Raw genomic sequence first — 27432 nt, 5'->3', positions numbered from 1 at the left:
ACTCACTTTACAGACTGTTTGAAAAATGGCAGTTAGGAGCTGAATGGTTGGTACTTTATCACTCTCCACTTGATCATTTTTCAAGGCTTAGTACATATCCCCCATTGACATTTACATACCTTCTATAGAACACAACAATGTATTCTAGTATCTCCTGCACATAAATATGGTACTAGTATGCTTCCAATGATAGGACATAAATACAGGATTAGTCTCCCATATCTACAATGCTTGGGACCAGAAGTATTTTGGATATTGAATTTTTTTTCCGTATTTTGGAACATTTGCATACCACAATGAGATCTTGGGAATGGGACCCAAATCTAAACACAGAATGCATTTATGTTTATATACATCTTATACACATATCCTGCAGGTAATCATATACAATATATTTAATTTTGTGCATCAAACAAAGATCATTTATATTTCATATACACATTATACACACAGCCTGAAGATCATTTTATACAATCATTGTAATAATTTTGTACATAAACAAAGTTTGTGTACATTGAACCATCAGAAAGCAAAATAAAATTCTGTATTTCATAATCTTTGGTTAGGAGAGACTTACCCTATATATGTAATCACATATGCAGGCGCGCCAAAAGCCGCACCGGGCCCGGGTAACAGGGTGCGTGGCTAATCGCAGGAGGCGTTGCCATGCCCCCTTAGTAAAGAAAAAAAAAAGATAACATTTTTGCAGCGCCACAAATGCTGGGGAGGGGGCCACTGTGAGCCACCGCAGCCCAGCGTATAGCCAGTGGGGGCGCGATCAGTCTCCCAGTGCAGCCCAGCACACAGCAGTGTGATGTAAGAGGGAGGGGGGGCAGCACCAGACCTGGGCCCCCCCAACAAGCCCAGGCCCGGGTAATTAATACCTGCTCCCCCCACTCTCAGCGCCCCTGCAGATATGCACAAAGTAACAGAAACATTATCCACACTGATACATATATACATATATGATTATTATGGCCATTATTAATTGTTCCCCAACATCCAGTTGAGAATAGAGTAGAGAATGTTACTAGCATAATGTGTCTACATACATCTTACCTCCGTTACCTCAAAGTCACGTTAAACATAACTCATGAGTGCCGTGCGACTTGGGAGCGCTGCGCATCTTTTCGTGCAACTTTTTACCTTCAAATGCGTCTTATTTGCAAATGCTAATAGGAAGCACCAGCAGCTTCTGCTGATTAAAATGAAATGCGGCATGCTTATATTCTGTGCGCGACTGCGGCTGTATCTACATGTGAATTACTATGTTACAGTGTCAGCAGCTGTGACATTGTAATAAAGCGTTTCGCATGCTGATACACCCGCAGCTTTGCGAATAAGACGCATTTGAAGGTAAAAAGTCGCAGGAAAAGAAGCTCGGCACTACCGAATCACGCCACGGCATGGCGCGACTAGAAGGGCTGTTTAATGCGCAAGGAAGTAAGATGTATGTGGACACATCTGTAGTATTACTAGTTGGGTGAAAGATGATGATGAGTTATAGGAAAACCGAGTTATAGCTTATACATGAGTAACGTGGAGGATACTTCTGCTGTGCTTCCGTTCTCTGTGTAACTATGATTTATGCATCTGGGACAGTCATGTTTATGTTTTTCACTGAAGTTTTGTTAATGTTTGAAAATGTCTCATTTTGGATCCCCTTGTGACTTGTGGTAAACAGCTTCTGGTTATGCATTTCTCTTCTATTCTGTATTTGGTGCATGCATAAAATAATCCTATTTATAAGCTTTTTCAAAGTTAATACTTAGAGACAGTAAAATGTGAGCATGCTTTCACTAATAACAGCAGCATCACGTAATTTCCATCTGTATAAGACATGCTTTGTCTGTGAAAATGTAACTTTTATGGTTGAGTTATTCTGGGTTGTTTTTTTTTAACCTTTCTCCACCTGTCACCAGATCTACCAAACAGTCACATGTCACATGCACTCTCCTCTTTCCACTCAGCCTGGCTGGGACAAGGCGGATGCAGCAAACAGTATAGAAGGTAAGTTAAGGTTTTGTTCTATTTGTTAACTTATTGAACTCCACCCAAAATGAATATGTTCTCTGAGGTAAAGTTTTCCTTTAAATTATATGCCATTAAAGAGTGAATCACTTTTGTAATTATAAATATATGCAGTTTAAAGGTTCTTTTTAGGAAATTTACTGTTCAAAGAGGCCTTGAAGACTTGCAGTTATATTTAGTGGTTTTCAAACTATTTTGGGTTGCTCCCTCTGTATAATAGCAGGGATGTGCAGTCAGGGGAGGCAGAGCCTCCCCTGTCTTACTCCCTCCTCTATGATACTCCCTGTCATGCTCCAGAATTTCGATATAACAACTGAGTTTTTATACATGTGTGCCTCCCCAGCCATTGACCTCACCACACGCCACTGTATAACAGTAGTAAATAAAGGCACCCGGCACCTGCTGGGTCACCTCAGCTGCTCCACCCCCATAGCCACGCTTCTCCCATCCCTGCCCTTTTTTGGTTCCCAGTCTTCTTCTCTCCCAGCAAGCACATGCACACTAGGTATAGTGTGCCCGTGCCAGTGTCGCGAATAGGTCATCACACATACGTCTGATGACCTAATATCAGGGTCCAATTTTATTATAATAGATTCCTCTGAGGCATTCAGATCATACCATATTCAAGTTAAAGGTTGCTCAGAAAATTATTTTCATTCATGCAAAATTCCTGGCCACAGTTCAGCAACTGAATATGTTGTGTTTGTAGGTTCATAAAAAAAAAAAAAAAAAAGCTACATGAAGATGGTAAAAATATTCCTGTTGTACATATCAGGATTATGGCATAAACAGGAGTTAAGAAAATACTATATGCATTTATTTATTTATTTATTATAAATAAAAAAGTGTAAATAAAGTGGTCATAAGTCATAGTTATAGTGCGTACACACGGTCAGATATAACAGGACGATAAGAACGATAACTATCGATCATATCGTTATCGTTCTTATAGTCTTGTTTTTGGGCCCTTCCAACCCCCAAACGATGGTCGATGCATGGATGGTCGATATCGACCATCGCCTGTGCATACAGGCCAACCCGGTGCATGTGCTGGATGTTCGATATCAAACATGAAGGACGATCAGACATCGATATCTGATCATTGTCTGATCGCTCCGTGTGTACGGAGCTTTACTCCCAAAGATAAATGTTCTTATCAATAATCTTGTTTGCAGGAACATAGGGGAATGTTAATATGCAGAGAAGTAATGGATCCAGCTGCCAGCATGTTATCTATGGGTTATAGTCAACCCAGATCCTGTGTTTCATAAGGCAATGGCTGAGGTTATCCTCTGTGCCAAATTTACTGTACACCAAAACAATATTTTTCATAATCCATATTTGTGGAGACCTTTACATATATTTGTAATCAATGGAACCAGCTACATCAAATATATCAATCATAGGTATCAACGCTAAATTGAAAATAGAGAGGTAAAAAATCCTCCCAGTGACTCTAGAAAGTAGTCAAGTTTTACAGTCAGGTGCATAAATATTGGGACATTGACAGAATTTTCATATTTTGGCCTCTATTCACCACCACAATGGCTTTGAAATGAAACAAACAAGATGTGATTTAACTGCAGACTTTCAGATTTAATTTGAGGCTAATTACATCCAAATCAGGTGAACAGTGTAGGAATTACAACGGTTTCTATATGTGCCTCCCACTTTTTAAGGGGCCAAAAGTAATGGGACAAACTAAAGAATCCTAAATCTTACTTTCACTTTTTAATACTTTGTTGCAAATCCTTTGCAGGCAATTACAGCCTGAAGTCTGGAACGCATAGACATCACCAGACGCTGGGTTTCATCCCTGGTGATGCTCTGCCAGGCCTCTACTGCAAATGTCTTCAGTTCCTGCTTGTTCTTGGGGCATTTTCCCTTCAGTTTTGTCTTCATCAAGTGAAATGCATGCTCAATCGGATTCAGGTCAGGGGATTGACTTGGCCATTGCATAACATTCCACTTTTTAGGCTTAAAAAACTCTTTGGTTGCTTTTGCAGTATGCTTCGGGTCATTGTCCATCTGCACTGTGAAGCGCCGTCCAATGAGTTCTGAAGTATTTGACTGAATATGAGCATATAATATTGCCCGAAACACTTCTGAATTCATTCTGCTGCTTTTGCCAGCAGTCACATCATCAATAAATACAAGGGAACCAGTTCCATTGGCAGCCATACATGCCCACGCCATGACACTACCACCACCATGCTTCACTGATGAGGTGGTATGGTTTGGATCATGAGCAGTTCCTTTCCTTCTCCATACTCTTCTCTTCCCATCACTCTGGTACAAATTGATCTTTGTCTCATCTGTCCATAGGATGTTGTTCCAGAACTGTAATGTTTTTTTTAGATGTTGTTTGACAAACTCTAATCTGGTCTTCCTGTTTTTGTGGCTCACCAATGGTTATTATATTCACTCTTGTGAAGTCTTCTCTTGATTGTTGACTTTGACACATATACACCTACCTCCTGGAGAGTGTTCTTGATTTGGCCAACTGTTGTGAAGGGGTTTTTCTTCACCAGGGAAATAATTCTTCTGACATCCACCACAGTTGTTTTCCATGGTCTTCCGGATCTTTTGGTGTTGCTGAGCTCTCCGGTGCATTCTTTCTTTTTAAGAATGTTCCAAACAGTTGATTTGGCCACACCTAATGTTTTGCTATCTCTCTGATGGGTTTGTTTTAATTTTTCAGCCTAATGATGGCTTGCTTCACTGATAGTGACAGCTCTTTGGATCTCATATTGAGAGTTGACAGCAACTGATTCCAAATGCAAATGTCACACCTAGAATCAACTCCAGACCTTTTACCTTCTTAATTGATAATGAAATAACGAGGGAATAGCCCACACCTGTCCACGAAATAGCTTTTGAGTTGATAGTCCCATTACTTTTGGCCCCTTAAAAAGTGGGAGGCACATATAGAAACCGTTTTAATTCCTACACCGTTCACCTGATTTGGATGTAATTACCCTCAAATTAAATCTGAAAGTCTGCAGTTAAAGCACATCTTGTTTGTTTCATTTCAAAGCCATTGTGGTGGTGAATAGAGGCCAAAATATGAAAATTCTGTCAATGTCCCAATTTTTATGCACCTGACTGTATATGTATCTCTGTGTAAATTTATATTCTGTTTTTTTGGCATTATTAAATCCCATAAGAGAAACATGCAATTTATAGAATTCATGACTAGAAGTGATTTGAACAAAGGACAATATAAAAGGTTGTAAAACTAATTAACATACTCACAAACTTTGTTAGTGACCTTACAGTGACAGTGGATAGGGTTGGGGGAGCAAATGGGAATGTTTAAAAGGTAATGAAAATAATCATCAGTTTATAGTTTTAGGAGTCCATCTGCTACTGAGACGATGTCCACACGCAGTAGTTACGTGATATGTATGTTAGTTTCCTAATTTTGTTTTTATTCCTGTTTGTTAATTTATTTATTTATTAACTTTTGCAATTGTGTTTCTGTATGGCTCTTTATTTTTATACAAGAAGCATTGTGACATTTTTGGTCTAATTAAACTTCATTTAATAATGTTTTGTCTTTGTGCTTTCAAAAAAAAACTAATTGATCAGTGAGGTTTGATTGCTATAATACTAAATGTACTTATAATTGATGGAATCATATTAACTGATTAAATTGAGATATACGAGTATTGTAATACGTCAGGGAGTAACTGAAGACTTCCTCAGAGGAAACACAAAAATAAAATGCAGGTGCACATTCTAAGCACTAAGAATACTGCTAAACAAAACCACTATAATACTCTACCAATTAAAACATGGAGTTTAAAGGTTCTTAGTACATGTTTGACCAAAAATGTACAGTATGCCCACCTCTCACATCAATAGGGGGACGGGGGAGTGTATTTTCACCTGCAGCAAATGGACTTGTATCCAACTCACTCCCAGAATAATCAAACAAAATATATTCTACTGCACTGATTTTGGTGTATATTTATCACAATCTGCATTTTTAATGCAGTTGTGATGAGATAATAAGCAAATTTGCATAGCGAAAATGTATTTTTTTTCCTCTGTGTGTATTTAATGTACACTTGAAGATGATATCCCTCCCACCTGCCCTAGGTGATTTTATTTAGTTTTGGCCCTTGCATTGCAGTCTACACATTAGAATGGGCACTATTTTAGGTAAATCCTGGATACATTTATATTATGTTAGGGACCCACCTTGACTTGGGCATACATTTTTGGACAAAGATGTACTACGAACCTTATTTAAACTCCATTATAATTGTATTATAAAGGTTTTATCAGTATTCTTAATGCTTAGAGCGTGCACCTGTATTTTCTTTCCTATCTTTTTTTTCTGCATGGCACTAGAAGCGTGGTAGCACCTCTTATTATATTTAAAATTAGGGTGTGCAGTCCAGCCCCCCTCGTCCCTGGCTTCCTCATAGGATCAACTTTGGAACCAAATGTAGTAGTGGCATGACTGTAGTTAATAGTACATTGGGTGAATAATAAATTTTAGACAGACCAGGTGGTTTAAATTTGATTAACCCTTTACGGGGCTGCCATCAAGGTTGGGGGGGACTGTCGGGACTGGACAGAGAGGGGGGCCTGCCCCTGGCTCCTACCGCCGATACCTCGAGAGAGGCACACTGGCTGACTGGTGAGACCGAAGGGTTGCTGACTGTAGAGATAGGAGGGGTGCTGGTTGGTAAGCCAGCAGTTGGGCCTGGCTGGAGAGACAGAAGGGGTACTTCCTGGAGCTGGAGAGACACTGCAGGACTGTAGTTGCAGAAACAGGGGGGGCGGGCTGTCTATTTTGAAAGTCCCGGTCCCCACAATTTCTGATGGCAGCCCTGACCCTTGATCACCCCCCAAGTGTGGCTGGTCGTGACAGTACAATCAGTCAAACAAAAAAATTACAAATGCAAAGTCCATTTCAGCAGTTGGGACTGGCTGGAGAGACAGAAGGGGTGCTTCCTGGAGCTGGAGAGACACTGCAGGACTGTAGTTGCAGAAACATGGGGGGGGGGCTGTCTATTTTGAAAGTCCCGGTCCCCACAATTTCTGATGGCAGCCCTGACCCTTGGTCACCCCCCAAGTGTGGCTGGTCGTGACAGTACAATCAGTCAAACAAAAAAATTACAAAGGCAAAGTCCATTTCAAATATATTTATTTAAATAATATGATCTTTTCCTATACTATACATTCATCTTGTCCAGAGATATTACACAAGTTAATCTTTATAAAGATTAGCATAAACAGTCCTCATTAGATATATTGATAGTAACAAATAATGCTCGTTTCCTTCCAATCTTTGCACATTAACGGGAATGCTCCCTGTCAGCCATCTTCTAGTGCTAAAAATCTAGTCCAAACCTAGCCTACCATCAATAAAACCTAGCTCAGAGGACATCATATGGACTCTTATTATCTATATATTTATTTATATCATATAGAATTCATGCTTATAATATTGAGTACAATGCATATCATTACACATTTAGTGTGTGTATGTGTGTATATATATATATATATATATATATATATATATATACATACGATTTCCTCAGACTGTAACGTCTTTGCTCAGTAAATATTTGTAACATTAGTATTTGCAGATTTTTAATATAATCAATATTAAGAAAATAGCTTGCCCTTTAATATGTGACTCTGTCAGTTTTGCTATGAGGTGGGTCACCTTCAGGAATCTTTCACTTACTGTATGCAAATCTACAACCAACTGTTTCTTACGGAATTGCTTCAACAATAAACCAGACCTTAAGAACCAGCCAATGGCTTGAAAAGAGTCTAAAGGTTTTTATGTAAGTGGAAATGAAAGGGAGCCAGGATGTACCCACTCATTGTAACAAACTATGCTGTACATTATGATTTAGAACACATTCTTTCACTGTCATCTTAGTACTATTGTTTCCTGCAAACCAGACATGGGCAGCCTTTGACACTAGTCTAGAACTTCATATTAAATGGTGTTTAGAAAGCTAATTAGAGGGTTTAGCTAGGGTGTCATAGGTTGTCCATCATTGTTCTATACAAGTGCTTTTAATAGACCATATTATACCAATAAACATTAAATACATGTAATGCTAAAAGAAATAATTGCTGTCAATGTTTTGAAGAAAGGCACGAAAGATGAAATGATTTTGTATTGCTGTTCAAAAGATGCCGCGTCATCTCTTTGGCTGTTCACTTTGTGTCTTCTAATTGTCCTGTTTCTTTTTCCCTTACACAAGTAAATGCGGAAGTCATAATCTTCAAGGGACTGTGCACATGTATCAGCTTTATGTATCTTCTGTGTGAATGTTTTAGTGTGTGATGACTGTCCAAGAGAATCTCCTGTGTAGGAGGATTTGTAGTCTCTATAATCCATTTACATGCACAGCACAATTTATATGCCATACTATAAATCAAACTCCTTTTATCTGGGTAAACAGAAAACTTTAACAACTTAGTGGTAATATGCACACGATGTGGGACATGTAATAGCCTGCGACCCTCATGCATCGGTGAGATCCCAGCGAGTCTTCTCCATGTTTTAAGTGGCAATCAATTAAAGGGAAAAACCAACCTGGCTTTGCCTTTTAAATGATTGTCACTTTAAAAAAAAAAAAAAAAATCGTCCAAACTGGCCAATGCCTGCAAGTCGCAGGCTATTACATTTACCCCTATGGGGTTGATTCAGAGTCGAACGCAGACGCGGCAGCTGCATCTTTTCCTGCAGCTGCATCTTATGCTGCGGACAATTTTTTTTTTCAGTACTGAGGAGCCCATTTGCAGCGTTCTGCGCCTGTGGAAATACATCTCGATGCCTCTTTAGATGCACCATCAAAACTTGCAGTAGTCCTGTGGCAGGTGCAATTTCTCCTCCTGACGGGGCCGTAACTAGGGTAGTGCGACTAGTGCCATGGCACAGGGCACCACAGGCAGGGCCGTCTCTTCCATTGGGCTTGTTGGGCGGTTGCCCAAGGGCCCGAAGCTTCAAGGGGCTCGCCAACCCACCCCCCTGCAGCCGCGGCCAGTTGGTACATTTCTGTTATTTATAAAAGCACTCTCAACCCAACCCCCCACCCCAGGTTTACTTGTGGGGACAAAAAAGTTGCAGGTACCAATGCTCTCTCTGACATGGGGCACCAAAAAGTCTAGTTACGGCTCTGCCTCCTGAACATGGTGTCCTGTGTTAGCGGTTGTGCATCTTTAGATGCAGCTGCTGTCAGCGACACGTTCGTGACACATCCGCATCTGGCAGGCCACCCCCCTGTTACCTCCCAGGATCAACCACCGAAAAACACAGTCTCTGCACCCAATTTGTTCTAGTCTCAGTGTGGTAACAATTGGGACACACTTGCAGTGCGGATCAGACACATGTGCAGTACTTACAACATCAGCCAGCTGCGCTCATATCGGTATAGCACGTGGTTAGCGTGCAACTCAGAATCAGGCCCAATGTGCGTCCTGCATATATTATACTGGAGTTTGGGCTTTTACGCTCCCTCTTTTCATGTTTTAAGGAAATGTGTGTATCTATGATTATTGTATCTCTCTTTTTCCATGCCTATACCTATACTGAACAGATTGCATGGTGAGTGCATGCTGAGGGGTCTTTGTCCATTTTTTGAAGATTAGGATTTCATGGTGCAGATAGGAACCACAATCACCAGGATTACCGTGCAGGCAGCTGCGGTGATAAGAGCTGCCATTTTACAAACTTTGGCTCGACGGAACTCTGCCTCCTTTCTTTTCAGCAAAGAGTCGTAACCCGGAGTGTAGATATCTTCCATCCAAAACTCCAGATTGTTTGGATTCAGGGACTCCTGCGTCTGTAAGGAGAGGCACAGTAGACCACAGCAATATGAGATTAGCAGGAAGTTTAGTCACTTGTTGGATAGCTCCAAAGTCTTTGTTTACTTCTTAAGTCTACCTTTCCAGATGGATGCTGCCCTACCTGTCTGCAAATAGATACACAAAATGACTTCCTTTAAAACATTGCATCCTGATCGTAACACATATCTTAAATGTGTCTGCATGGCTTTCTTACTGTATTCAAGTATGGGATTTGTTTTTCTGGAAATTCATTATACAGAACGTTGTGAAATATAACGTCACTGATTATTTCTGTTTAGGATGTAGACAGACATGATCAATAAGTGCCCCCTGCAATAGTCACTGTAAGATACCACCACTAAACAGAACTGAATCAGAATGGGAATACCAGGGTCAGTGTGTAAGAAGACTGGGGTCATTGTTAAATTTAGTTTAGTATACTTTATGGATATTTGCAGAAAATAATAAGTCCTCTGCATTCCAGACAATCAATCCCATACCAGCTGTAAGGTTTAATAAAATACAGACGCTCTTATCATATGAGTGTACATGACAGCGAAACATTGCAGTGTGGACTTAAACTTGAGTCCCAAGGCAGCAAATGTTTTCTATACTAAATAAACTGCCAAATGTTAGTAAAATGGAGAAAGTGGGTAACATTTTACCGTATTAGCTGTATGCAATTGCTTAACGTTTTATTTTTTCTTCAGAATGTTTCTTCATATTTGCTGTGCATGCCAAAGATTACACAAATGCTGTGCATATCAGATTGCTTCATAACCCCTGTATGTCTTATGTTTGGAGGGAGCTCTCTTAAACAGCATGGAGTCTCTATGCCTGACAGCCCTTTCATAAATGCAACTGTACTTTGCTTTCAATTAAGGAACCTCTAATTATTTTAAACTGTTAGACTTCTCTGGTGGCTATTCTCTGTAATAATTATTTGGGCCCCTACAATCCGCATTTAAAATGCCATTGTAGTGTCATATTTTCGACTAAGTTCGCATTGCGATAAAGCTCTGTCCCTGCGAATCCTGAGCCTGATTCAGACCCGCTCGCAAGCTTGTCGATGGTGGCCCAGTGCGCACGCGCGGCGTGTGCACTGCGTGTGCGCGAGCCCCGGAGCCAGCGCAAAAAGCGCTGGCTCCGGGACTCACTACAAAAGGGGCGGCTGTCGATGTTGATCGACAGCTCGCCCCGTTTTGTAGGCGTGGCGGGGGAGTGGCTTCACAAACGGAGGCGTTCCCATGCCGTTTGTGGGCGGCCCCACTGACATCACCAGTGATGTCAGTGAGAGAGCTTCCGGCTCTATTTGAGCCAGAAGCTCTCTGGGGCTTGCGGCCACGAGACCCTACCACAAGGGTCTTGTCGCAAGCCTGATGGTCGCGATGATCTTGACCATCGCGACCGTCATCATGGCCGCTCGCAATGATATGCTTCAGAGCGAGCACTCGCTTTTTCCGAGCGCCTCTGAATAAGGCCCCCTGTCCACACACTTCTCTCTGTATTTTTCTGAGAAAATACATGGAGACATGCTACTAAAACACTTTTCCTTTATGGATTTTGCCTCTGTAACTACCATTTGTGCGCATGACCTTATTACATTATTGTTGCTTGTATTGTGGTTACTACTCCCAGGCTATATAGTTTTCATTCTCTTTTGTTCAGGAGTTTTTGTAGTAGTAAGTACAGGATTATTGGTTATGCAGGCATGATAAATGCACTTTGTATAAATTGAGGTGCAGGGACATGCAGTCAGGGAAGGCAGGGGAGGCAGAGCCTCCCCTGTCATACTCCCTCCCCTATCATAGTCCCTGTCATGCTCCAGAGTTTTGATATAAAAACGATTAGAATAATACAAAGAAGATATTTATAAAGCTGCATACACTGATTTTGTAACCAACGATTATCTGTCAGATTTTGTGTCAGACTTCTCCTTGAATAGTGAACGATGTTTTGAAGTGTAATGAACGATTTTTACAATGGTGAACGAAAAATGTTCCTTCCCTTAATGAAAATCGTTATGTTGGCCAGTCTGAAATGAATTACAAACTACAAACGGGAGCGCGCTTGAAAGATTTTCGTTCATTGTTATAACTCAGAAACTGAATGATTTTTTGAACGATAACGACGTCGTTATAGTTAAATCGTTAAAAAAAAATCGTTACGTGTGTACGCACCTTTACTTATAAACGTCTTCTTTGTTTATTGTAATAATTTTTTGTTAAAACTGGTCAAATCTGTGGAGCTCCCTATAATTGCAGGGAGACTAGAGGAGAGGCAACAAGAGCTCAGCCTCACCTCTCGGACACTGCTTGCAGGGCTGGGGGCGGGGCCACAGCACGGCCAGTAATACTGCACAGAAAGAGAGCCAAAAGAGGCATGCCTCACTGTGGGGGAGGTACCTTGAGCACTGATGGACACACTAGATGTGAAATGTGACCAGGAAGTGCACTGCTCATTGACCCACTGGAGCTCAGTCAGCAGCAGGGGGAGGAAGAGAAGAGACACAGTTTGTGATGCAGGTAGGAGAATCAATGGACACTGAAGTTTAGTGTAGTGAGGGGAGAGTTACAGTGCGTAGTGGGGTGAGAAGGGATCCCAGCACTCAGACCCACTCCCATGTGTGCCTCCCCAGCCATTGACCTCACTGCACCTCACTGTTGAGGTGTCCCTGTAGGAGAATAAGTGAATGCAGTTAACAGCTCTGAGACTATCAAAGCATATTCAACCAAGGAGTAAAGGAATAAACAGTGACCTCAAGTAAAATACTAGTTAAAACATAACTTTTATTAGATTTATTTGGAACCATACCATTTGGTTGTATTTTAACACTAGCAAAATAAATTGTTTGTTTTAGGTCTGAGACTATACATGGGATAGTTTCTGTAGAACACTATGACCCACCGGAGGTGTGTGGTATTGTAGTGATTTGTCTCCTGGTTCTAAGTCATTATTTCAGTTGTAAATACAGCAGCTTTATTTAGTAACACAGCAAAAAGACTTTACATCGAAGAAGAGCAATTCGGCTTTGCAGTGAGAGTGACATATAACAGTAATCCTTCCACCACATGATTATCGATTGTAGTCAGTGTTTTAAAAAAAATCTATATTAATGTGTTTAAAAAAAATAAAATGTTTTTTTCGTTTTTTGTTTTTTAAATAAAATCATGTTGGATAATTTTTAAATAGATGTACTTGACCTAATTCAATCATTTAAAAGAAAAAGACAATTTCTGAGCGTTTTTTGGAAAAGATATTAGCCAGATAAGTGGTTAAGGAAGTGATTCACATCATTAAGCTCCTGTACTGCCCAGTGGGGAAGTGAGTGGAATTGGAGGAGATGGTCTACTCTCCCAGGTTTTCAGGAGATCTTGTAGGAATTTGAGAATCTGCTGGGCATTCTAGGAGAGCAGAGAAGGTTGATTTTTATTTGTGCCAGTTGATGCACACGTACAAAACTGCTTTTCCTTATCCACTGCAGATCTGTTATTTTATGCTTTGTAAATTAACTCCAGTGCTGTTTCTGATCAGTTTAGGGGAATTATTTATGTTGGAGGAAGAGTTGCAGGGAAATAATGGAGGTTATGCTAAAGTAATTATGTATGAACAAGAGGAGTAGGAGAAGACATAGGTGGGGCTTGATAATTTCAGTTCTACAGGCATCAAATGCTGTGGGACATGTGTGTGTCAATACAAACCTCACCTTAAGCACTCACAGGAGACATGAAAATTCAATGTAAATATTATTTCTCCAAATAACTTTCGCCAACTCATAAATATAGTGGTAAAACAGCAATTTGCTGTAAAAGCATAATTAGTATATATGAGAACTGTGGCGACATTATGTAATATAAATATTTACATTATTACTTACCTGGAGATCCAGTGCTGTCAGTCTCCCTTTCTCTCCTGAGTTGTGTGTGTATTCTTCTATGGTCCACGACGGTTGGGTTCGTTTTAACTCTGACATTTCGGTCAGACGCATATCTGTGTAAATGGGGTTGCTTTTCATGTGCGACTTGAGGGATGCTGGGTAAGGGTGAGGACTAAACACTTGTTCCACCATATAGGAATCCCTGGCTGGTTTTGGCATCCTGTGCAAATGAGGTATTTCATGCTGGCGATCCACCTGGGCAAAAGGATTAACAAAGCAAAGTTATATTATCTCTTGTGTTATGCTCATTAATGGTCTACACCTGGGGTCTTCAACCCGTGGAGCTGTTCCCCGTGGCCAGCCGATGGTGTGCAGGCACACCCTAATGTCACCCCCTCTAGGTCCGTTTCAGTTAGTGTAGTGTGGACCACAGTGAGTGCGGTAACACAGTAACAAATACATCGCTGGCGGTGTGTTTGTTTTGGCAGCCAATGAGAGTCAGACAGACTCTCGTTGGCTGCTGCACCCACAGCCGAAGCAGGGCTGGAGCGCACTCATGAGCTCCACCTTTTGGTCCACGCAGTGGGTGATGGGAGAGACGTCATGACGTCACTCCCATAGTGCAGAACAGGACGGAGGAGCGGATGGCAGAGGGCGCAGAAGCGGGGATTCAGGTAAGTGGGGCTTTTTTTGTGTCTTTGTCCTATATATATGTCAGGGGCACTGCCACTTCATGGGGGGGGGCACTACTGGGGGCACTGCAGAGGGGGGGGGGTACTACTGAGGGCACTGTATAAGGGGCTCTGCACAGGGGGGACCACTACTGGGGGCAAGGCATAGGGGAGACTACTACTTGAGGCACTATATAAGGGGCACTGCATAGGGAGGTACTATTACTGGGGTTACAGCATAATGGGGACCACTACTGGTAGCACTGTATAAGGGGCACTGCAGAGGGGGCAGTTATGGGACATAATGGGGGCAACTATCTGACATAATTAATGGCGGAGGAGGGACAGTTATGGGGCATATTTACAATTGTGGGTGTAGGTTGGCCGTTCTGGGACCTAATTAAAATTGTAGCAGGGGGCAGTTATGGGACATAATTGCGTGAGGAGGGGGAAGAGTCTAAATACCACAGTATAGCTTAGTGGCCCTCGGGCTTCGTTGAATCTTTTTAATGTGGCCTACACTATCTTAAAGGTTGAAGACTCCTAGTCTACACCAAGCAAACATTTGGTCACACCTACCTATTTTAAAGTTTAACTATAAGGGAGCTTACAGTTAGGTGTGGATTGGCCATCAGTGTCACCAGGAATTTTCCCAGTGGGTTGGCCACTTTTGGGGTTGCTTTAGTACTTTAATAAAAATAAAATTATTTTCAACTTTTTTGCCATGTAAATTCCTCTGTAAATCAGGGCCAAACCTGGCATTTTAGTTTACTTTGCTTACTAATGACTGGTCCCTCCTCAGGGACCCGCTACACTATGATAAGTTCTGCCCATCACAACCATCTGCTGATCTGTCTCTCCCACTTGTGACCCTTAGCTTGCACCCCCATTGTGGGCTACAATTTTTGCGTGGTGCCCCCTATCCACAAAGCTGTCATAAAGCCAAAAGTCACAGTATCTAGCAAATCAGCACCAAAAAGTTTTGAAACGTTGTTAATATTAATCATATTATCTGAACTTGTGTTCCCCCACCCCCTTCAGTAGCCCCGTACCCACCACGCAGTGCCACAAATTGCAGCAACACACAGCGGGGAGTGGGCTCAAGGATCCAATTCACTCCGTTATTTGTGTATTTAACCCCTGGGACTGCCTACTTCACTGAGTATGTGGGCTGGTCCCGAGAAGTTGGTCTACTCTCCAAAGCGTCTTGGAGATCTCATCAAAATTTGTGAAATACTTGCCTGAGCTGACGGCCAAGTCCAAATCTACTTATTATTTGCTAATTTAGAAAAACTGATATACGCTTTTACGAACCTTGTGGTGGTCAATGGCCATGTACCCAACCTTTATCATATAATTCCTATAGGTAATTTAGACTGTGACAGTGCAAATTGTGTGTTAATGATCTACATTTTATTTCATACAATAGTTCTATTGTCTTCTACATTACAGACCCTCCCTTACATGTTCTGTACTTATAGATTATTATGACACATACTAATTTTATATTTGTGGTAGTATTGCAGTTGTATGGTGGTAATACTGTCAGGCAGGGGTAGTCGTTCTGTCAGGTAGTGGTATTGCTCTCAGCGAGAGGTGACATTGCTGTCATGTTAGGATCGTAGTACTGTACTAGGGACAGTTTCGCTCTGGAATGTATATGTGCTGAGGAATAGTAGTGCTGTAATGTGCGGAGGGTATCTTTATAATGTGGGAACTGTATAACCAATTGTAGAAATGTGGAGTATGTATTGCTGATTATTATGTGGGTGCACTGCCAATTGCTGTAATATGATTAGTATTGCTATCGTAATTGCTGTAATGTGTGTGTTTTTGGGGTATTTTTTATGTAATGGGAATGCTAACAATGTAATCGTTGGTGTATCTATAATGGGTGCAGGATGAGCGGTACACACGGGCCCCTGGTTTATTTTACTTACCTCTCCGGAGTCCCGCGTCGGCCGGTTCTGCAGACTGAAATCACATTATTTTCCAGTGTTACTTTGAATTCCTAATAATCCTCCTCTGCTTACAGTATAGGTCTTTTTTTTTTTTTGCAACTGTACTGTATGCTTAATTTTTATTATGCATAGTGAAATTGGGCAGTAAATGATTTCTTTCTTCACTACACTGAAGAAAGAAGATAATGGGGGAAATTTATAAACCTTTAAACCTCATGCGGTTTATGCCGAACGCATGACAAACCTGGATGTGAAATACCGTTTAATTCTTTACATTCCCCAATAACCTGGCCTACTCTGCATCATGCTCGCTCCTCTAGGAGAGTAGGGCAAAAAACTATTTTTCAGTGATTGCAGAGTTTAACATATGCTTGTTCTAGAGCAAATATTGCATTTTCTCACTACTCAATCTGTAGAACCATGCATAAGCAAGTACGGGCAATGCTAATGTATACGTATTTCAATTGCGTCTTCACTGAGTTGGCCTAACTGGGCGTTCTCACATAGGCAATGTTCAGTGAGGGCATGAGGGACTGTGGGCTATGCTGAGTTATACAGAAGTGTAAATCCAAGTATAGGCTGGTGCAAGTTAGGGACGTGCAGTTAGGGGGGGCAGAACCCCACCTCTTTTCCATGTGATGTCATGACGTCGCACATAAGGTGGCGGGGCCACCGGCACTTTAAGCTGCAGCTCCAGGCACCCTCCAGCCAGAAGCAGGGGCCGTGGGGTGGCGAAGGTGCCGTCCACAGAGCCCTGTGCTCTATGCGGTCGCATCGGCCACACACCCCTAGTTACGGCCCTGCGTGTGCCTCCCCAGCTATTGACCTCACCGCTCGTCACTGCACCCTGAAGATGAGGATGGCTATCAAACTAAATGTGCGACTAGGGGCCGTTTTGGATGCAAAGACGGGTGCAACTCTGCATTTCTTTTAATTTTTGAAAGTTTACAATGTGTTATTTATTACAGAGGGCTATAATTTATTACAAGGGTAATATTTCCTGTTTATAATGGGGGTTTTCACTAATTAGAATGGGGGCAGCATTTATAGTGCACACACATGCTTGTATGCATATCATGTACAGTCAGGTCCATAAATATTGGGACATTGACAGAATTTTCAGATTTTGGCCTCTATTCACCACCACAATGGTTTTGAAATGAAACAAACAAGATGTGCTTTAACTGCAGACTTTCAGATTTAATTTGAGGGTAATTACATCCAAATCGGGTGAACGGTGTAGGAATTACAACAGTTTCAATATGTGCCTCCCACTCTTTAAGGGACCAAAAGTAATGGGACTATCAACTCAAAAGCTACTTCATGGACAGGTGTGAGCTATTCCCTCGTTATTTCATTATCAATTAAGCAGGTAAAAGGTCTGGAGTTGATTCTAGGTGTGACATTTGCATTTGGAATCAGTTGCTGTCAACTCTCAATATGAGATCCAAAGAGCTGTCACTATCAGTGAAGCAAGCCATCATTAGGCTGAAAAATCAAAACAAACCCATCAGAGAGATAGCAAAAACATTAGGTGTGGCCAAATCAACTGTTTGGAACATTCTTAAAAAGAAAGAATGCACCGGAGAGCTCAGCAACACCAAAAGACCCAGAAGACCGCGGAAAACAACTGTGGTAGATGACAAAATAATTATTTCCCTGGTGAAGAAAAACCCCTTCACAACAGTTGGCCAAATCAAGAACACTCTCCAGGAGGTAGATGTATATGTGTCAAAGTCAACAATCAAGAGAAGACTTCACAAGAGTGAATATAGAGGGTTCACCACAAGATGCAAACCATTGGCGAGCCACAAAAACAGGAAGACCAGATTAGAGTTTGCCAAACAACATCTAAAAAAGCCATTACAGTTCTGGAACAACATCCTATGGACAGATGAGACAAAGATCAACTTGTACCAGAGTGATGGGAAGAGAAGAGAAGGAAAGGAACTGCTCATGATCCAAAACATACCACCTCATCAGTGAAGAATGGTGGTGGTAGTGTCATGGTGTGGGCATGTATGGCTGCCAATGGAACTGGTTCCCTTGTATTTATTGATGATGTGACTGCTGACAAAAGCAGCAGAATGAATTCTGAAGTGTTTCAGGCAATATTATATGCTCATATTCAGTCAAATACTTCAGAACTCATTGGACGGCGCTTCACAGTGCAGATGGAAAATGACCTGAAGCATACTGCATAAGCAACCAAGGAGTTTTTTAAGGCTAAAAAGTGGAATGTTATGCAATGGCCAAGTCAATCCCCTGACCTGAATCCGATTGAGCATGCATTTCACTTGATGAAGACAAAACTGAAGGGAAAATGTCCCAAGAACAAGCAGGAACTGAAGACTTTTGCAGTAGAGGCCTGGCAGAGCATCACCAGGGATGAAACCCAGCGTCTGGTGATGTCTATGCATTCCAGACTTTAGGCTGTAATTGCCTGCAAAGGATTTGCAACAAAGTATTAAAAAGTGAAAGTTAGATTTAGGATTGTTTAGTTTGTCCCATTACTTTTGAACCCTTAAAAAGTGGGAGGCACATATAGAAACCGTTGTAATTTCTACACCGTTCACCTGATTTGGATGTAATTACCCTCAAATTAAATCTGAAAGTCTGCAGTTAAAGCACATCTTATTTGTATAATTTCAAAGTCATTGTGGTGGTGAATAGAGGCCAAAATATGAAAATTCTGTCAATGTCCCAATATTTATGGACCTGACTGTAATATTGCTCATTGAATGCTGTTACTTATAGTGCCACAAGAGCTTCCATTATAATTTGATGTTTTAACCTGGGTACCCGACAGCCAGGGATATCAGAAGTAACCAGTTCAACCCAGTGAACATCTGCATTGAACTGGTACTCTCCGCTAGATGACCAGATTAGGTGCTGACTAGGCTGGGCTGTTAGAGAGGCAAGATAGGTGAAACCGCATGCAGGTTTAGGGGTCTATTTACTAAGCAGTGTTAGGAGACAGAGTGAAAAGTGATAAGGTGCCAGCCAATCAGCTCCCAACTGTCATCTCACAGGCTGTGTTTGAAAAATGACAGTTGGGAGCTGATTGGCTGGCACCTTATCACTTCCTTATCACTTTTCACTCTGTCTCTTAACACTGCTTAGTAAATAGACCCCTAAGTTATTTTGGCTGTTGGAAACTTTGGCTTCATATATGAACAAGTTTATATCCCAGCAAGATCTCCAAATAGCAAGTGTGACCTTTTGATTTGAGTTTATATTATTGTATACATGGTTTTACCTTCAGCAAATCAGATGACGCAGCTTAGAATACTTCCCCCAGTGTGCTTTCAAAAATAGTTTTCATTTTGTGATTTTTGCTTTTTTTTTTACTTTTTACCTCTTTGGATTTACGGTGCCAGTCTCGGCTCGATCCCTCCTTATCTTTCTTTTCTTCCTCAGATATGCTAGACTGTTTGGGAAATCCCCAAGGTCGACATTCATGCTGGGAGTTTCCAGGCTTAGACTCATTTGTAGAAATGTCTTCTGTTAGCGAGCGGACGGACCTTTGTGAGAAGAGATTTTTTTTCATGGCTTTCACTCGCAGACTTTCCGCAGTGGCGTTGTTAGCGTCGGAACAACAGCAATCTGGCTTTTTGTCAATGTTCCCATTGTGTGATGAATTTTTATCTTGGAATGAACTTGGTGATGCTCTTGTACTGGAATTGGCATCACTGTGAGACTGAGCGTCAATCTCCAACTTCCCTTTCTCTGGGGGCTGTATCCTCTCGTCCAATTTGTTCAGCTTGGCCAGTACCTGAGATACCTCATCACGCACTCCAGACAGTGACTCTAATTTCTTTTCAATCTCCCCAATTCTTCTGACTAGCTTTCGCACGCTGCTTTTTAGTTCTTCTTCCTCCAATATCTCAGCCCGTGGGCCCTTGGTTGGTTTGTTTGATCTGTTTGCTATATGTTCTGGAGAACTTTCATTGTCTGCACGTGGAATTTGAGATAAAGAACCACTGCTATTGTAACAGGAAGACTGAGGAATGCCAGAAGACCCACAGAGGCTCATGTCATCTAAGAATCGGAATATGTCACTTATGTCATCACTAATGATTTCAGAGTCGGCTTCAGACTGGTTACGAGCCCTACCTTCTATGTAACGGCTGCAGTTGGAGGGGACATTTGATTCCTTTCCTTTTTTTGCATCAGTTTGTTCTGTCTGGGTGCCAACACTTTCCGTCTTCTCTGTGCTAAACTGACAGGAAATAGGTTTTGTGCTCTTCTCTCTAAATCTCCTCAGGGCCTCTTGTTTTTCAACATCTTGAGGCTCACAAAATTTCTTCCCATTCGTTTTCAGTGCTAGATCAGGTAAATAAGAATGGTGTCGCTCTGGAACTGAGACAAAGTTTGAGGTCTGTACCAAACCAGTGCTCGGGTAGCACAGAGTATCTTCCTTTCTATTAAAAAAAGAGCGTTCAAAATCTGGTACCTCTTCAGTGTTTAGACTCCAACTTTTCACTGGCTTTCCCATAAGATGTTTTGGCTTGTTTGTAAATCTTTTTTGGTCCTGCAGTATAGACCCAGTTGTTGGACCAAAGTAGGTGGAAGCCTGAAGATCATCTAAGCTTTCATGCTTTGCCCTTCGAAAGTCCTCAGAAGAAGAGTAAGCTGTATTTAGATAGTGAGAGCTGTAAGGCATCTCAAAACTGTGATTAAAGAAAACGGTTTTGGGGCTTATCTTCCCCTCATTCTTTTTCATTGTGACATTGGGAGACATTCTAACCAAGTTGTGAAATTCATCCTTAAAAACATTTCCTCTCTGGCCAGTTGAGGCTGAAAGTCTAAAAGGCTCTTCACTGGGTGTAGGTGGCAGTGATTCTGTCTCAGATAATGGCTGACTAGGGAAATAGGTGCTTTGCATTTCACAGGATTGCGGTGAGACCATATCATAGGAGTCCAAAGCTTGTAATCTGTCCAGGGAACCTGCTCGGTCATTGCCATCCTGCTTAACTCCGAGGAGGAAATTTGGCTCAGGGAGAAACGTGTGGCGTCCTTCACACTCTTCCTTGTGGCAGCTGGAGGACCTGGTGATAGAATAGCTCCGGTTGATCTCCCTTTTCTGACCGTCCTTGTGAGGAGTTATGTCTGTGCTACTGTAGACTTCAGTATCTGACTCCAGGCTTTCTTTCTGCTGAGACTGTTGTTGAAGGGGAAGTTTTTCTTTGGCAGCTCCATCATTCATCTGTATCAGGTTAAATATAGTGACTATATCGGCAGCAGCTATTATTTTCTTGGACTGTTGATTCTCTGCAGCGTTCCTCATCTTGTCTCGGAAGAGGCTGGCTGGAAAGTTGGGGTCTTGGCAAGCTGTGTAATATAGGAGACTGCGCAACTTTGCTAGTTCAGGTAGATCATAACGAGAACATAAAGATTTACAGAGGTCTTGGTAAGAAACAGAATTTTGTTTCGAGTCTAAATCTTCCAGGATCTTCACAAGAAGAAAGGATGAGTCCTGAGCTTCACTCATGATGATAAAATGTCCAAACTCCTGCACAGGGTAAAATAGATAACATAATTTTATTTTTTTTAATCACAATTTAAATAATTCACTATTCTGGAAATGGTTTGTTTAACCTATACTAAAAAATGCATCCCTGTAAGACATCTTTTCAGCAAAATTTTATCTATGACTTAACATATACCACGGGTTCTCAAACTCGGTCCTCAGGACCCCAAACAATACAAGTGAAATAATTATCTCCACCTGTGGATCTTTTAAAATGTGCCGGTAAGTAATGAATACACCTGTGCACCTGCTGGGTGACTTGGAAAACGTGACCTGTGTGGGGTCCTGGGGACCGAGTTTGAGAACCACTGACATATACAATTGTGTCCTGTTTGCAGGTGACTGATTTCCTGAGCTGAGACAAGACAGACGACACATTCACGGACTATTACTTGCAAATTTCTGAAATGTAAAATAAAGACAGTAAAAAACAAGGATGTAACTGTCTGAATTAAGACTCACTGGCATGTACTTGTCCCTCATATCTTATGTCACTGTATACTGCATAGTGATGATGCCCTTAAAAATCCTATGTCACACTATACTAATATGATATTATTAACATCAATATATAAATATCTACAGTCAACAACAAAGAAATTCTAATATCATTTTTAATCTGACCATTAGATTTTTATAAATTTGCCATGATGAAATACAGCGGGTAAAATAAGTATCGAACACATCAACATTTTTCTCAGTAAATATATTGGTAATGAGGCTATTGTAATGAAATTTTTGCCAATTCTCAGCAACAACCCACGGAATCCACACATGCAAAGAAATCAAACCATAGATGCCCTTAAATTAAGTTATGTGTAATAATGTGAAATGGCACAGGGAAAAAGTATTGAACACATGAAGACAAGGAGGTGCAAAAAGGCATGGAAAGCCAAGACACCAGCTGAAATCTATCAGTAATTAGAGAGCAATCCTGCCCCTTGTCAGTGCAAATTAATACAAGATGGTTCAGGCCCAACTGATGGCCTATAAAAAGGTGTCTCATTACCAAGGTGTCACACAAGAAACATCTCATGATGGGCAAAAGCAAGATCTTTGCAACCTTATTATTGCAAAACATACTGGTGGATTTGGTCACAGAAGGATTTCTAAACTTCTGAATGTTCCAGTGAGTACTGTGGGGGCCATAATCCAGAAGTGGAAAGAACATAATTTCACCATAAACCGGCCATGACCAGTTGCTCCTCGCAAGATTTCTGACAGAGGAGTGAAAAGAATTATCAGAAGAGTTGTCCAAGAGCCAAGGACCACTTGTGGAGAGCTTCAGAAAGACCTGGAATTAGCAGGTACAATTGTTTCAAAGAAGACAATAAGTAATGCACTCCACCACCATGGCCTGTATGCACGCTCACCACTCAAGACTCCATTGCTGAAGAAAAAGTATGTTAAGGCTCTTTTAAAGTTAGCTGCACAACATTTGGACAAGCCTGTGAAATACTGGGAGAATATAGTATGGTCAGATGAGACCAAAATTTAACTCTTTGGATGCCATAATACACACCATGTTTGGAGGAAAAATGGCACTGCACATCACCCCAAAAACACCATACCAACAGTGAAGTTTGGAGGTGGAACATCATGGTGTGGGGCTATTTTTCAGCATATGGTACTGGCATACTTCATGTGATTGAAGGAAGGATGAATGGAAAAATGTACCGAGACATTCTTGATAAAAATCTGCTGTCATCTACCAGGATGCTGACGATGAGGGTGGACATTTCAGCAAGACAGAGATCCCAAACACACAGCCAAGGACACTGTCAATTGGTTTCATAGAAAATAAAGCTGCTAGAATGGCCCAGCCAATCACCTGATTTGAATGCAATTGAAAATCTATGAGAAGAACTAAACATCAGATCATAGAAGAGGTTTACCGAAACGTCAACATTTGAAGACTGTTTGTGAGGAAGAATGGGCCAAAATACACCTGAGCAATGAATGTGACTACAGTAGTTTCTCCATACAGGAGGCGTCTTGAAGCTGTCATTACCAACAAAGGCTTTTGTACGAAGTATTAAATAAATTTTAGTAAGCGTGTTCAATACTTTTTCCCTGTGTCATTTCACATTATTAAGTATAACTTAATTTATGGACATCTATGGATTGATTTCTTTGCATGTGTGGATTGCATGGATTTTTGCAGAAATTAGGTAAAAATTTCATTACAAATAGCCCCATTACAAATATATTCTCTGAGAAAAAAGATGTGTACTATAAATATTTTACCGCTGTGTGTGTATGTATATGTATATATATGTGTGTGTGTGTGTGTGTGTATATATGTATATATATATATATATATATATATATATAATAAAATAAACAATTGCTGCTTTGGTAACACTCTGGAAAAAAAGTATGCCGTCTACAGTAGTGGTTCTCAATCTGAACCCTCATGTTTTTTTCAACATATCATGTTTTCAGTATTTTTTTCTATGGATCCAGGTGGGATAATTACTGACCCAGCAAAATATATTAACTCACTTCTGCATGATTAAAGAAATTAACAAACAGGATCTGTTGGTGGTACTTGAGGATTAGAGTTGAGAACTCCTGATCTACAGCAAACCAATATAAATATATACATGGGAGAGCAGTATGTAATGGCAATGGTTGGTGGCGTCACCATACTGTGATATTATGGAAATGCCCAGACTTGCGGCAGTTGTGATTTTTCATCTTGTGACTCAGTTTGAACAGCGGCTGGGCTGCTAATGGCAAGGCGACATGAATTGTCGGAGTTCGGACAGGGCATTATAGTGGGCGTCTGACGGATGTGAAATTCCATTTTCGAAGTTGTGCGGACATTCAATATTTTTCATTCTACAGTGTCACTTGTGTACTGGGAATACCTCATGGAAGACATTACCACCCACCGTGGTCAGCGCAGTGGCCGACCACGGCTGCTTAATGATTGTGACCAGCGGTGTCTGGGCAGAATTGTCCATGGTAACAGACAAGCAACACTGGCTCAAATCACATCCACGTTCAATATAGGAGGTACCAGATGCATATCCAGCAGGTCAGTGAAGCGTTCCTTAGCTTCCATGGGATATGTAAGTAGAAGACAGACCAGAGTGTCCGTGTTGACACTATGACACTGGACACAATGTCTCACCTGGGCTTGTGATGTTGCTAATTGGGCCCTGGACAACTGGCAACATGTTGTGTGATCTTATGAGTCATGTTTCCAGTTGTTTTGGGCTGATGGTAGGATTTGGGTGTGGCGCAGATCCCATGAGGCCATGGACCCCAGTTGTCAACAAGGCACTGTGCAAGCTGGTGGTGGTTCCATAATGACTGATATGTATGTAATGCTGACAGTTGGGATCCCAGCGGTCAGAACCCCAACACCAGGATCCTGACAGGGTTAACATACTGACACTTGTTGGACAGTATGCTAACCCTCTCCCTATCCTAACAATCCCTGTTTGGTGCTTAACCCTAACCTCCCCCTCCCCGGGGCCTAACCCTGCCCCCTTAGTGCATAACCCTCCCCCTAGTGCCTAATCCTCCAATACTTACTTTTGGCATGCCGGCGATTGGTATTCTGGAGCCGGGATATAGTCCATCGGCATGCCGTGTGGATTCATGGTGACTACATCCCCCATAATGGTGTGGGGTGTGTTCACATGGCATGGGTTGGGTCTAATGGTCGACCTAAACATGTCATTGACCGGTAACCACTACGTTGCATTGTTTGATGACCATTTGCAGCCCTACATGGACATTATGTACTCACAAATGGTGGAATATTCCAGAAGGATAATGCACCATGTCATCATTCCCAAATTGGCCAGAATTGGATCGAGGAGCATTCCTGAGAGTTCAGAAGAATGGTGTAGCCACCACATTTGCTTGGAGAGATCCATTTACGCCCAAGATCCTGCAGCTACAAATATCAGGGAGCTATGGGAAGCTATCCAGGCAGCATGGGTCAACACCAGAGGTCAGGGTTTGACAAAAATGCAAGAATAAGAGCATTGAAACCTTGGCTTAAACAGCAGTGTTTGTCATTTTGTTCTGGAGTGCCGCCATTCTTTGTCTTTTATGGATGTGTTGGTATGAGGATTCATGCTAACACTGGCAGGCACATGTCCTAAAGACGGTCCTTGTGAGGACTGAAAAGTCGACCTTCATTATGTAGTTTTATGAATACTAAATAAAGATGTGATCTTATCTTTTTCTGCAATTACCTGGTGAGTGCCCATTATATGGCCTGGAGTGCGGACACTGGTCTATTTTTATAAATTATATATATATATATATATATATATATATCAGTGGCGTAACTAGGGTATTTGGAGCCCAAGGCAAATTTGAAAAGGGAGCCCCCCCCCTGATGTGCGCGTGCGGCAAAAAAAATGTGCGTGTCAACATGACACACCCCTTTATTTTCACACTGAACATTCCTATCCATATGCACCTTAACCCCAGTAGTACCCCTTATACAGTACCCCCAGTATGCAGTTGTGGTCCCTCTTATGCAGGCCCATAGTAGTGCCCCTTGTACAGCATCCCCAGTAGTGGTCCCTCTTATACAGCCCCCAATTAGTTCCCCTTACTTAGTACCCCCAGTAGTGCCCCCCCCAAATGCAGTGCCCCAAGTAGCAGTCCCCACAATGCAGTGCACCCAGTAGCGGTATCCCCTTATGCAGTGCCCTTTATATAGTGCCCCAGTAGTAGTCCCCCCCTATGCAGTGCCCTTTATATAGTGCCCCCAGCAGTAGTCCCCCCAATGCAGTTTTCCCAGTAGTGGTCCCCCTTATGCAGACACCCAGTAGTGATCCCCCTTATCCAGTGCCCCCTGTAGTGGCCCTTCCTATTATTGCCCCCAGTAGTGGTCCCCCCAGTGCAGTGCCTCTAGTAGTAGGCCCCTTTTATAATGCCCCCAGTGGTAGTCCCCCCCCAAGTAGTAGTCCCCAGTAGAGGTTCCCCCTCCCGATTAAGTGCCCCCAGTAGTAGCCCCCCCCAGTAGAGGTCCTCCCAATAATGGTGCCCCCAGTAGTAGCCACCCCTCCCCCGTTGTGCCCCCACCCCCAGTAGAGGTCCCCCCAGTAGTAGCCACCCCCCTCCCCCGTTGTTCCCCCAATAGTGCAGACAGGTTTAAAAAAAATCTATATAAAAATATACTTACCTGAATCCACGCTGCTGCTCCGGACCGCGACACCGCTCCCGCCGCCGCCCGCCAGTCCTCCCGGGCTGGCACGCTCAGCATTATGGGACAGACGTCATGATGTCATGACATCTGTCCCATTACCCACTGCAGGAGCCGGACGGAAGCCCGGCTCTTGCAGTGGGTGCTGCAGCAGTCAATGAGAGTCTATCTGACTCTCATTGGCTGCTGTTTAACACACGCAACGCCGCCAGCGCTGGCGGCGATGCGTGTGTTATGCACAGCCTGAGCCCGCCTCCTAGCGCTATTGGGAAAGCGCTCAGGGGGAGGGAACGGGCTCAGCTGTGCAGCACAGGACTGGCGCTGGAAGCCTAGCGCCGGTCCTGTGTAAA

The 27432-nt window shown here is 42.1% G+C and overlaps 1 protein-coding gene across 2 annotated transcripts in view; it reads right to left on the bottom strand.

Moving 5' to 3' along the window:
• Positions 1-7213: 7213 nt before the first annotated feature.
• The window catches only part of MINAR1 (membrane integral NOTCH2 associated receptor 1), an 88894-nt gene continuing 68675 nt past the window's right edge, over positions 7214-27432 (bottom strand). The window contains exons 2-4 of one of the 2 annotated variants that reach the window (XM_088452831.1): positions 19729-21885; positions 13739-13993; positions 7214-9857 (exon numbers count right to left, since the gene is read on the bottom strand). In XM_088452831.1, coding sequence (XP_088308957.1) covers positions 9660-9857; positions 13739-13993; positions 19729-21864 — 2589 coding nt within the window. In that variant the 5' untranslated portion in view covers positions 21865-21885 and the 3' untranslated portion in view covers positions 7214-9659. Of the gene's footprint in view, positions 9987-13738; positions 13994-19728; positions 21886-27432 lie in introns of both variants that reach the window. The other variant, XM_088452832.1, reaches the window with a different exon arrangement.

This window comes from Taudactylus pleione, unplaced genomic scaffold (assembly GCF_031769625.1).
Source record: "Taudactylus pleione unplaced genomic scaffold, aTauple2 ptg000556l, whole genome shotgun sequence".
NCBI lineage: Eukaryota > Metazoa > Chordata > Amphibia > Anura > Myobatrachidae > Taudactylus > Taudactylus pleione.
The sequence above is the reverse complement of the archived record's forward strand: the minus strand, read 5'-3'. Positions and strand labels throughout refer to the sequence as shown.